The 13461-nt window shown below is 45.1% G+C and overlaps 1 protein-coding gene across 1 annotated transcript in view; it reads left to right on the top strand.

Moving 5' to 3' along the window:
• GLP2R (glucagon like peptide 2 receptor) overlaps nt 1-13461 on the top strand; it is a 59815-nt gene that overhangs the window by 7785 nt on the left and 38569 nt on the right. The window contains exons 3-4 of the mRNA XM_016222409.2: nt 877-981; nt 5413-5534. Of these exons, the coding sequence (XP_016077895.2) occupies nt 877-981; nt 5413-5534 (227 nt within the window). The remainder of the gene's footprint in view (nt 1-876; nt 982-5412; nt 5535-13461) is intronic.

The following is a 13461-nucleotide window of genomic DNA, read 5'->3' as shown; positions in this document are numbered from 1 at the left end:
CCTCGCTCGAGCAGCTCAGCACCGCCTCACACAGATGCGGTGCCCACACCTGGCAGCCAGGTCCCCGAGGGGCCTGAGCCAGCTCCTAAGCCCAGCAGATCTGTGTTTTCTGGGTTCCAATGCCAGTGACCTGGCTGTTCTCCCCGAGTTCTAGCCTAGTAGGGAGCAGATGGTGGGGCATGATGCTTGGTTCCTGGGAGTGAGGAGCCTGTGAAATAGACATTTGGGCTCCATTCTGAAACTCCTTCATTTGATTCCGGGAGGCCTATAAGGCTGGGGTTTCTGTGTGTAGCTTCTCATCACCAAGCCCTGGGGTGTACACTCTCCCCTGAGCTCTAGATGTCCCAAATATTTCATAATGATCAACAGATGGTATTCAAATGGAGAAATATGACCAGGTAGTGCTGTGTCAGGTACATATGACAAAAGACTTCAATCCTGTAGATGCCCTTATATCCACTGGTCCTTTCACCCACTTCACAGTAAGGGTGTCCCAGGATCTAGTTGGTGAAGGGTTGACAAGTATTTCGTTAATTATGGAGCAGAAGGTGCTGGTTGAACCTCCAAGTGTCCTCCTGACCCCGAGTTTCTGTGAGAGTCAGTTCATGTAAACTAAACCAAAGTCAGCGTGACGCGCACACTGACGTAATTGGCAGGACCGCTGCCAGAGGTCAAGTTGGCTAGACGAAGCCACAGTGCTCGGGCCGCATGGAACATCCCGTCCTGCGCACACTGCTCTCCGGCTCTGACCTGTCTGCACAGTGGGATGCCCATGCCGGTCCCTGCCAGGAAGGCGGCCGGGCTCCCGGTGCCCTGTCTCCGTCAGCCGGCCGGGGCCCCAGCGTTGTCGTTCACTCGGCTGTCTTCTCTCCGCAGGCACATTTTGTAACGGAACCTTTGATCAGTATGTCTGTTGGCCACATTCTCCTGCGGGAAATGTCTCCGTCCCCTGCCCTTCCTACTTACCTTGGTGGCGTGAAGGTAATGTCTTCTTTTACCAGTTCCTGGCAGCTTCCTTAAGGGCTGGGCCCTCCTGGTAGACCAGCCAGGGAGCAGTTGGAGAAAGGGCTCCAACCAAGAGCTTTTCTCAAGTCTCCTTCTGCCATAAAAGGTTTCCTTCTGAGCCGTTGGTGGTACGTGTTCCTTCTCTCGTCTTCTCCTGTCTCCCTGCAATTCTTCTGTGCCTGGATGTTCTATTAATATAATAGCCCTCTTTTCTTTGAAATGATAGGGTCCAGGCCCGGCTCCCACAGCATTTGCTGCAGTGAGGGTAAGAATTACCACCATCGTGCAGAGGAGGAAGAGGTGGGGGCGAAAGATGGGTGCTCACATCCGTGCAACTCGGCCTGTCAAATAAAGAGGGAGGACAGCAAAGCCACCCTTGCAATAGCATCGGCAGGAAATGCCAGTGAACTGGCGTTTTTAAGCCCCGTGGGACTTGGATGGAGAGTTCAACCACTCTGCTTGCCCTGATCCTGCTTAAAGGAAGTGACTGTTAGTTAGGACTTCAGGATACTATCCCACCCCCACCTGCCCAGCAATCAGCCTCTTGGTTGATTCACTGGAAGGAGAGAGAAACAATTACTGGTTCGAACTCCTTTGCCTTTGACCAAAGACCATGAACAAATCTAAGAACAGGTGAAATCTAGAGAACTATTCTCAAGAAACACAAGCAGTTACAAAGTTCCAGGCAGAGCAAAGTGAGAATGGGTTTCTGAGAAGGGGAGATGGTGATATTTCATATTTAATTTCAGCCCAAGAAATGATCACATCAGGTAAAATTTGGTTTCAGTTTTTTGAGACCTCTAGTGCGAAGAGAGACTTTTCAAGGAAGATGCATTTCTGGGTGGGAGTGCTCATGAAACTGTTCCCCGGGGAAACCCAGCTGGAATCAGCCCAGGAGACATGAGGATGTGAGGTTCAAGGGAAGGCGGAAGGGAAGATACTAGAGAGTTTGCTGGACTTGAGTGTTCAGCTCAGTGAGAAGTAAAGAGCACTGGACATGGAGTCAGGAGCTCTGAGGTTAGACCCCATCCCTCTATTCTACAGTCAGCCTTTTGGCAAATTGCCAGAGCCCTCTGAGCTGTGGTTTTCTTGTCTATAATAGCAAAGGTCATCCTGAGGAATAAATGAGAAGGCACATACCGAGTCCGTCACACAGTAGGTGCTTCATAAATGGGAGCTAAGGCTGAGACTGAGTCCCGGCCCCTTGGACCCCTCCAGGTCTTTAAGGCCCCACATGTGCTTGGACTCCTCAGGGCCACGTGGAACAGGCCACTACCACCAGCCCCACCTTCTCCTGGTCCTTCCCAAGAGCTAAAAACAGGTTCATTTCACTTTAGGGGGAAAAGCAGTCACAAATTCAAACTTATAAAGAAATGTAGTTAAGGCTCAAGAAAATGAGTTGTGGGCTTCTTGAGTGTACTAAGAGGAATGTGACTTGAAAAAGGTGGGCAGTTGTATTTCCACGCAATCTTTTTTGTGTTAAATCTTTAGAATCCCGATGGGCTCCTGCAGTAAAAGGGAAATGTGGAGCCAGTAGAAGGATGTAGAAAAGTAGGGCTGGAAGAGCACTCTCTTGAGATACAATTAGAGGCAGGAACATTGTACTATGAGAAGGGGGCCTTTGTAACGGTGGGTACAGGCTATAACTGCGTGTAAGGCTGAGGCTGAGGCTGGACCTGATTGTGCAGGAAACTGTACGTTATGCTCCGAGTGTTTAACTTTCCTTTGTAGAAAAAGATTATGTGGAGCTGCTGAAGGTGTTGAGGCATGAGAAGGACATTTGCGGTGCAGGGAGCTGACGTTGGTAGCCTGTGGCTGTTGGACTGAGGCGTGGGGTGGGGGCGTCGGGGGGGCAAGTCTGCAAGCTACTTCAGTGGTTCAGAAAAAGAGATGGTGAGGGTGTGGATTCAGGTTGGAGAGAAGAGGAGAGTTAAAAAATACTGGCGGTTGGACAGTCAAGACTTGTCATCAGGTGAAGTGGGTATTGAGGGACAGAGAGGAGTGAGAAATGGAGAGAAAAGCACCCTCACATTCCACCCGCCCCCCATCCAGCTAGTAGCCAAGGCCCCTGGCCCCCCTTCCCGCCCACCCCCGCACTGCTCATCTTCACTCTCAGCTGTTGCTCCCCCGGCTCCTCACTGGTCCTCTGCCTCAGGTCTGGCCCCCTTCCAACCACCTCCACAAAGTTCTCTAAAATGCACATTGGATTACTTTGGCCCATCCCCAATACCACTAAATGGTGCTCAAGAACTTCCATCACATGGCCCTGCTGACCCCTCTAGCATTTTCTCCCATCTCCACTCCAGCCAAATAAACAACTCCCAGGCTCCTACACCTGCTCAGCCATTCCCACCCGGGGCCGTTGTCCACACTTTTTTGTCTATAAACCCAACTTTAATCCTCAGCTTGAAACTTACATTCTTCCAGAAAATTTCTCAGACTACTCCCCACCAGTGCAATGGCCCCCACCTTTCTGAGGCCTCTTAGGTTCCCGTGCAGTCTTCCATCTTAGCATTTACAGTACTTGATGACATTTACAGTACTTGATGAGCATTTATAGTACTTGATGTGAAGGTCTCCTCCCCCTTGCTAGACTTGGAGCTGTGTCTCCCTTGTCTTTGCACTCCCAGCACAGAGTAATTATGGCTGGCATGGAGAGCACCATGTCAGGCGACATTATTGTCTTTCACTCATTCAACAAATATTTATTGAAGACCTACTGTGTGCCAGGCATTGTTTTAAGTGCTAAGGATGTATTAGTGGCCAAAAATAGAATAGAATAAAATTCCTCTCCTTGTGGGGCTCACATTCCAGCAACAGACAAATAATAATCAGGAAACATCACAAATAAGTAAAGTATAGAGTGTGTTTGTGATTTATTTTAAACAAGACGAGAGGAAAGAGATTGGAAAGTTGGAGTGGACTTTATGACAAGGTGATGATTTAGTGGAAACTTCAAGGAGGTAAGGGATTTAGCAAATAGGGGAAGAGTGTTCAGCAGGGAAGGAGTCAGTGGGTGCAAATTGCGCTCCACTTGGGCATGTCTGATGTGTTCCTCAAAGAGTAAGGAGGCCGATGTGTCTGGAGTGAAGGGGGAAGAAAAGCAATAGGAGGTCAGGTCAGAGAGCACTGGGCCAGACATTACAGGACCTTGTGGGAGGCCATGGGACTCTGACTTGTTTTCAGAGAGCCCTTGGGTGACTTTGAGGGAGGCGTCACATGACGTGACTGACGTTTGTTTAAGCTCATTCTGACTTCTGGGTTCACTGCAGCCCATGACATTGGAGGCGTTTACAAGTATTGGAGGCATTCACAATAGTCCAGGTGAGAGATAAAGGTGGTTCCAGGTAGGGTGGTGGCAGGAGGTGAAAAGCGGTGCTTGGATCCTAGTTGTATTTGAAGGTGGTGACAGCAGGATGGACTGATGGAGCCGATGAAGGGTATGACAGACAGAAAGAGAACAAGGGTTGGGGCCAGAGAACTGGGAAGATGGGTTTGCCATCAACTGAGGTGGGAAGATCTGTGGGTGGAGCAGGTTTGAGGAGAAGATGAAGAGTTTGGTTTAGGGGATGTTTTTTGAGATGTCAATTAGACACCCTAGTAAAGCTGTCGGGTGGGCAGGTAGAAGCACCATATGGGGCTTGATCAGTTGAATTCAGCAAATGGTTATTGTTGGCCCATTACATGCAGGGTCAGGAGTAGAAAGTTCCAACAAACTTCAGTTTCTCTTTTTCAAGTTTGGTCCCTGGTCGTCCAGGTAGGAGGAAAACCCCTTGAGGAGGTGCTCCTGGAATAGATGTGACTGAGTCACAACATCCATTGTCCTGGGCACAGCACTTTGCCTGTCACTTGCACACACACACTTTCACTTACTCCGCCCCCAAACTGTGGGGGGTCGGTGCCATCATTGCCCCTAGTTCTGATAAAGAACCTGGAAGGGGGAGAGAGGGAGGGCGGGCCAAGGCCGCAAAGCCCGTCAGAGTGGAGCAGGTTAGCGCTCCGCTTTCTCCTCTCCATGGACCGCCTCCTGAGCATCGGAAGAGATGTCCCGCTGAGCGAGCCCCGGGAGCCCTGGAGGGTGTCTCCAGCTGGCCTGGCCTTGGAGAGCTCACCTCTCTGAGTCACCGGGGCTGTTCTAGCTCCAGAGACTCTGGTAAACACAGCAGCCATCAGTGGACCATGGCTCCTTCCGAAATGTAGAGGCTTTCGTGGTTTTCTTTCCATCCCAAATAAACAGTGGGATGCTAATGAGCCCCCCACCCTCCTCCTGCCCCCTGCAAGGGGAAGTAAAAATCCCCTTTCCCTGGGATTTTCCACGGCTTTGCGGTGAGGGCCAGGGCCTCACCGTGTGCTCAGGGAGCCTGCTGCGTGTTCCGACCTTTCCCCCAGAGCTGTGTTTACTTTCAGAGAACTCAGGAAGGGCCTACAGACGTTGCCTGGCTCGGGGCACTTGGCAGACGCTGGAGAACTCCACGGATATTTGGCAGGATGACTCCGAATGCTCTGAGAACCACAGCTTCAAAGAAAACGTGAGTCCCCTTGGCTTGGTGAGAACATGCTCTGGGGCTGAACCACCCTGCCACCCTCCACCAGGGCGCTACATGGCTCGTTGGCTTTAGGGGCCACACAGAGAGCCTTTCCACAGCATGTCTGCCCTGGACTCATGGGGGGAACACCATCAATCACATAAAACAGCACCCCCTGTGGCAGCCACAGAATTTCTTTTCCTGCGAGGGTGAAATGTAAACCCCAAAGGGAAGTCAGCCTTTCAGGCTGGTCCTGGCCTTCTCGCTGTTGTTCCCTCTGCCTGGAACACCTCTCTTCAGCTCTTCTGTGGCTTCTCCTTCTTATCATTCAGATTTCAGGTCAATGTCTCCTTCAAAGCGAAATCTTCAAGACTTCAAGGGTGGCCACTACTCCTCCATCACTCTCTGACATGCTCCTATGTATACTTATCTGTTATCTAGCCCCCTCGTTAGAAAGTGGACTCAATGGTAGCAGGAGACACATCGGCCTGAGTGTCAGGGTTAGAACACACACTGAGCCCAGGAGTTCCAAGCCAGACAACCTGGTTTCCTGTCCAGACTCTTTGATTCTTAGCTCTTCATACCCAGACCCTTCATCTCTGTCACCCTGCCTCTCATCCATCCCATGGGGAGAGTATTTATTGCATGGGAACACTGTGAGGATTTAAACAGACACACAATGGTTAAGAGACATACAATTCTTCGGAAAGAACCTGACCCCTAGTCAGCACACCTGTGTAGGAGTGACTGCTCTGTCACCAGGATCCAGCACTATAACTGGGCAGTAAATCATCATAGCTGCTCAGCAGATGTTTATTGGGTGAAGAAAACAATCTATGCTTCAGACTTCTATCCACACATTTTCTTTCTAAGATCCTATTCTGCAGTCCCCTCAGGCACGGCTCTTCTCCCCAAAGACATCCTGTTTGTACAAATCCCACCCACCTTCTTTCAAAGTGAAGTGCAAAGGTGCTTGGGAATCAGATGTCTAGGGCCACATCTTGGTTTCTTTTAGAGTCAGATGTGGAGTGCCTACTATGTATGAGATTTTTTTGCACTAGTCACTGGGAATAAGCAGTGAGTAAGACATAGATACTGCCTTCAAGGAGTTTTGAGTCTCAGGCGGCATAGGGACAAGGTGGAGATCTCTAGAGCTGCCACCTTGGAGAGTTAGAACTTGGCACAGTTGAAAAGGGGAGGGACACCACTCTGAGGAGGCTTCAGAAGGATTTCTCTGTCAAGTCAGAGAGAGAAGGCAGGGATAGGGCCAGGCTGGGGGCAGAGGTAGGGAGAACGGACAGGAGCCATCCTAGTAACTCAGCCCAGATAGAGAGAGAACGTAGTGCGGTGGAGAGAAGAGGCAGGTTGGATTTAAGTTACCGAAGAGGCAAATAGTATGGTCAAATGCTGGGGGTGCGGTGAGAAGGGAGTCAAGGGCAACAAAAAGCTCAGGTTGGCATGAGCCCCTGAGGAGCTTTGAAATGCCCCTGATTGAGACAGGGGACAAGGAAGACTTCTCCTCCCAGGTTCTAGATATTTCGTGACCACTTCTCAATTCTTTGGCCTAATTGGAAGCTGCAAATCACACCCTGCCCCCTGCCCCCTGCCTCCTTCCCCCTGCCCCATTGTGGCTCACTTCTCTCATAATGTAGTTGGAATTTGAAATTTACTGTGGTTTTCTTAAATCATTTTAATATTTTCCCATCAGATGCTAAAGATGTTTTAATAAAGTTTGGGGATGTGAGGGGAGGTGAGGAATTCTGTTCTAGAAAAACTAACTGTGTGACTTAAACCACAGAACTTCTCTCCAAGCACCCATAAAATGGGGTGGATAATGCCAACTTTGCACAAGCCGGTGGTGAGGTTTGATGGGACAGTGGGCATCACATCCTGGCACCCACTAGGCACTGGATAGTTACAATTATTGCATTTCAACTCCTCAGGTTGTGTTCCCTGGTCCCCAACAAGCACAATTCTCCCTGGGCCTCTCTCTAATCCTCTCCAAGGGCAATGATCATAGTCTACTCGTGTGAGTTTTTGGTGTCTTAGGGTGGCTCTTCTGCAGTGGCTTTTTTGAGTTTATTTTAAAATACATAATATTTCATTTGACTTTCAAAAATAAAAAAATAATTTTCTGTTACTATATATATTATATATATACGTAAATATGTAAAATTTTATACCATCAAAAAGGCCTTTGATTAGCTTTTGGTGCCACATACAAACTGGTAATTTTGATGCCTTTTTACATTTCAAACTGCATTAATACACTTAAAATATTAGATGGTTAAATATTTTAAATATCTTAAATAGTTAGAACAAGCAAATCGTTAATTCTAGTTCATTGAATGCATCAAGCTTATCTGGTGAATCTTAAATTTTCTTAAATTAGTCAATACTGTTTTCAACTTAATCTTAAAGTCAAGTACTTCCTGACGTATTTCACACTGGAGCCACATTACTAATTCTAATCCTCTAATATGCTATATGCTCTAAGCAGTAATACCAATTACATACAGATTGTGAAATAATTTTTAAAAGCTTCTACACAAGGGTAACTAGAAAGATGAGATGACACCAAGTAAAGTGTTCATGGTAGAATCTAGGTGATAGGTATGCAGGAGTTCTTTGTAAAATCCTTTAACTTGGCTGTCCGTTTGGCCGCCCTGGTTGTGGCTCACTTCCTTTAGAGCCTGGTGGGAGTCGGCATGCCCTTGGCTCTCCCAAGTCAGTCCTATCTTCCCATCAGGCATGAAGAGCCTTCCATTTGTTCTTCTACATCTACAGGGAATTCTTTCTAAACCTCTTTTTAAATTTATCATTTGATTTTAGTTGACAGAATTCAGTTTCTTGTTTTAAATTTTTTTACACGTCTTTATTGATTTCAGAGAGAGGAAGGGAGAGGAGAGAGAGATAGAAACATCAATGATGAGAGAGTCATTGATCAGCTGCCTCCTGCACGCCCCCAGCCCAGGCATGTGCCTTGACCAGGAATCTAACCGAGGTCTCCTGGATTCTAGGTCAATGCTCAACCCCTGAGCCACGCCAGCCAGGCTGATTCTGTGTTTTTTATACAGTTTTACCATGTGACAGGTCACCCCTCTTAAAAGTATTGAAAGGATACCTGTGACTGAATTGGATTCAGCATATCTCAAGCATTTGTCTGACTTTCATCAGGACACTGTGGCTAATTGCATGGCTTGAATTAGGCAAATTATAGGGATTTCTAACCTTCCCTCCTGAACTCAGCTATTTGAAAACAATGACCAAATCATAGTTACATCTGAATACCACCCCCCTCTCCCCTCTCCGGCCTAGTACTGGGATGCACAGAAGCCTTTGCATACAGTGGACATGCAATAAATATTGAATAAATGGGTCTGTAGTGGGGCCCGGGAATGGGAACTGGTGCTCACGTTCCCCGGGTGGTTCTAACGTGCAGCCGAGGGGAGGAGGAATCCTCAGCAGGTACGAGATGCTGCTGCTTCCCCTGGGCCTGGGTCTGCAGTGGCCCAGGTCAGCGGGCGGGACAACAAGATTTGAAAACTGCACTTTCCAGGACAGGAAGTAAAGATTTCCCTCTTTAGAAAAGTGAGGACAAGGGCATTGCCTCCTCTCCTCTGCAAATGGCTGTATTTCTAAGAATTCAAATATTTAATATTTTTTCAAAAGCACAAAACCAACTTCTGGCCATGTTTACCTGTGTTTCTAACAGAGGGTTGAACTTTTGCCCAAAAAAGGCTACTGTTAGTAAATCTTTGTCCTCTAGAGTTTTGGCAAACAAAATATGTTATGTTCTTCCAACTGACAACACACTGGGGGCCCGTATGCACATTATAGGGTACTTTTTAAAGAGGTTGTGTATGTGTGTGTATGTGTCTGTGCATATGTGTCTGTGTGTATGTGGGGGTGTGTGCATGTGCCTAAGTATTCACAAGTAAGTTTAGATTCCTTGGTATAGAATTGTGCTTAGTAGTGTTTAAATAAATTGTGATCTCGCCTTACTTCAAGCTGTTTTCTTTGTCCTTATGAAAATTCTTTCTATTCTCAAATATAAAATTTCATTGCTATATATGTTATAATTTTAATGATAAATTTTAATATTTGATATAACCTATAATACATATAAATTGATATATATCTACCTTTCCAGTATTTTATTTTGAAATATCCAAACATATGGAAAAATTAAAAGAATAAAAAACACTCATAGATCCACTATCTAGATTCAAATGTATTAACATTTTGCCACATTTGCTTTCTCTCTCTTTCTCTCTTTATAAAATATTTTAAAATAATTTGCAGCCCAGCCAGCATGGCTAAGCAGTTGAGCATCAACCTAGGATCAAGGAGATCAAGGTTCAATTCCCAGTCAAGGACACATGTCCGGGTTGTGGACTCGATCCCCAGAAGGGGACGTGCGGGAGGCCACCGATCAATCTCTCTGATCACTGATGTTTCTATCTCTCTCTCCCTCTCCCTTCCTCTCTCTCTGCAATCAATAAAAACATATTTAAAATAAATAATTTGCAGGCACCATGCAATTTTGCCCCTAAATACTCATCACGCACTTCCTAATTTTAAGGACATTATTCCATGTATCGATAATGCCATTGTTCCAACTAAATAAAATTAACAGTAATTTCATTGAATCAACTAATGTTTCAGCCACATTCACATCTCCCCAGTTGTTGTCCACACCCCTGCCTAATTTTTATCGCTTTTCTTCCCTGGACCAGGATCTAATCCAGGTTCATATATTGCATTTAGTTTTCTATTACTTCAGGATTTTCTAACGTAGAGCAGTGCTCCCACTCCCAGCCCTTCACCAACGACACTGGCTTTTTTGCAGAAGCCAGAAGAACTTCATCTATAACACAATCTAGATTTGTTTGGCTGTTTCCTTGGCTTATCATAAATGCACTTCTCCATCTTCTGCGTTTCCTTGTAAGCTGGAAGTTAGGTAAGATTCAAATTAATCCTCACAGGTGCCGTGCATGGTATCTCACCAGGAGACCAAAATGCCGGAGGTCACACTACAGTGATGCGACGTTTGATCACTTGGTTGTTAATAAAAATAATATAAATGGAGCCACTTTCAATGGAGCCCGAGCTGCCATGCCAGAGGACTGCCTTGCACATCTTATCCCTCAGGCCTTTGGGGTGCGAAAACAGGGCACAGTAACCTTCGGCCTGGGCCTAAAGCAGCACTGTGACCCAAAGAACAGTTTGCAAAGATAGCAAGAAAGCAGTTATTATGACTGCCGGACTGATGACACCCAGAGTGAAAATTTTTAAGTATGTTAAAAATTAGCATCACTATTCATGTTCTCTGCACCAATAGAAATGCCTTCCTTCTATTGATGTGACTGTTCCCCTTCCCTTTGTCTCCTAATCGGAACATTATTTTAGGCTTCTGCCTAAATCAGTGGGTCCAGAATAGATATCCTTTTGTTCTCAAATAAATGCTTGTTGCCTCTCACTTTGAAAGGCCTTTTCATGTTTAGGTTAACATATCGAAGGTAGTGACAGCCAGCTGTCCATGGCGAAGGCACATTTCTCTTTTGTACTTGGTAATTGGTGGGATGATCCTTCGGTACCAGGTGTTTATCTTGGTCCCTAACAAACCTTCCTCAGGGCCCTAGCGTGCGCTGATGATGCTTACTGGAGTCGATTCAAGCTCTGTCATTCCTGCCACATTTATTAGGTGACAGTTTTCTGAAAAGAAGTCTTCTCCCCTCTTTTCCTCCTTTCTTGAGTATCACTATGGACTTACAGATTGTTGTATTCACTTATTCTTTTGTTTTTTTAAATCCTCACTGAAGGATGTTTTACAGACTTTTAGAGAGAGAAGAAGTGAGAGAGAGAGAGAGAGAGAGAACGTCAATGAGTGAGCGAAACATCAATTGGTTGTTTCCCGAATGCTCCCCTATCAGAGATCCAACTGGCAACCTGGGCATGTGCCCTGCCCAGGAATCAAACCAGCAACCTTTCGGTGCGCGGGACAAGCTCTAACCAGCTGAGCCACACGGGCCAGGGCTATACTCATTCTTTGGAAGATACCTGTTTTCTAGATTTAGTTGGTAAAATCCTTCAAGCTGGCGCTCCCGGCCTTTTGTTATAACCTATTAGCCTTTGAGCACTCCCTTATTTTCTGGCACCAGAAGATGGCTCAAGCTCCTCTTATGTTTGCCTTGCTCCAGGCACAAGTCAGCTGTTTCTTCAAAGAGTCCTGGACTTTTTAAGTGGAAGAATGAATAGTGTTTGAAACCAAGACCTCAGTGTTAGGTGTGCTCATTGCCCCCACTACTAGGTTCTAGAACCTTTAGTGTACAGACTTAGAAAAATCTTTTTTAAAAATCAAGACTTCATATTGATAATTCTGATTCAAATTTAACATTTAGGATTTTTCTGTATCTTCTTTTATTTTGTATTCTGTATCTTTTTTTTCTTTCAGTGAAAATTTGCATCCCAATAACATGACCATAATTATTTATTTACCGTATCTTACAGTACATATAAAATAGTTGCAACTTTAATATTTAAATTGCCACTAAAAGCCCTAGCCAGTTTGGCTCAGTGGTTAGAGCATTGGCCTGAGGACTGAAGGGTCCGGGTTCGATTCCAGCCAAGGGCACATACCTTGGTTGCAGGGTCCATCCCCAACCCAGGTTGGGCTTATGCAGGAGACAACAAATCAATGTGTCTCTCTGTCTCTCTCTCCCTTCCACACTCTCTGAAAAGTAATGAAAAAAATATCCTCAGGTGAGAATTAAAAAAAAAAAAAATTGCCATTAAAAATATAAACCTATTTGGGTAAAAATGTCTTTGAAGGTCTTTATGTCCTTAGACTATATCCCATGTTCAGAGTACTATGTTCATAATTATTTGAAGTAATTACTTTCTCTATGTGGTCATGTGATTAAATGGATATATAGTTTTATTCATTTGTTTCTACTAGAACTAAGGGTTTGGCTTTTTCATTCTTTTGTCTCTACTTTTTAAATAAATAAAGTACCAGTAAGGTTTGAAAGTCAAAAGTATATAAAAAGTATACTCAGAGAAATTTTACTTCCATCCCTGCTCCTAAACTGTTTCTACCTAATGCCTATAGATAACCATATGTATTATTTTCTAGTTTGTCCTTTCTCTCTTTTTCTTTACTTTTTATCAAATTGTAATATATATCTTACATCTCTTTGTGCAAAACCAAGCAAGTATGTAAATATGTTATTTCCCCATTTTTCATACACAAAAGGTAGTATACCAGATACCCTATTCTGCATCTTTCTTTTCTCCATTACCACGTGTTCTGGGAATTACTCTATATCAGTTTCTAGCAACATTTCTCTCTCTCTTTTTTCTTTTATAGCTGCATAGTACTCCACCCTGTATATTTACTATAGTTTATTCAGCCACTCTCCTATGGCCATTTGGATTATTTCCAATTTTTTATTACTAATGATGCCACCTTGAATAACTTTGTATGTGTATGTTGGTTCTTATTTGTGGGAGTATATTTTTTGGAAGATTCCTAGAAATGGGATTGCTGGATTAAAGGTAGATGCACATGTAATTTTTTCAGATATTGCCAAATCCCACCCCTCTTATAAGGGTTGTACTGTTTTGCCCTCCCTTCAACAGTGTTTGAGAATGCCAATTTCCCTGGTGAGTGCATATTACACACTGATTATGAAGCATTTTATAAAAGTACCTAAGTGATTTCAGATTCACCTCTTGGTACTGAGAGTGAGCTGGAGACTATCTGGGTGTCTGAGACCTCTAGTGAATTAGCCAGGTTTTGGTAGATACTGAATGTAGAGGACAGTTTATGAAACTTTTCTAATAGAGTGCAATTAAACCAACTGTCCCATATGGTGTCCATCAACATCCCCTTGCCCTAACCAATTCAATACACAACTTTCTAGCT

This window comes from Miniopterus natalensis, chromosome 17 (assembly GCF_054644295.1).
Source record: "Miniopterus natalensis isolate mMinNat1 chromosome 17, mMinNat1.hap1, whole genome shotgun sequence".
Lineage (NCBI taxonomy): Eukaryota > Metazoa > Chordata > Mammalia > Chiroptera > Miniopteridae > Miniopterus > Miniopterus natalensis.
Note: the sequence above shows the minus strand (reverse complement) of the source record. Positions and strands in the feature narration are given on the sequence as shown.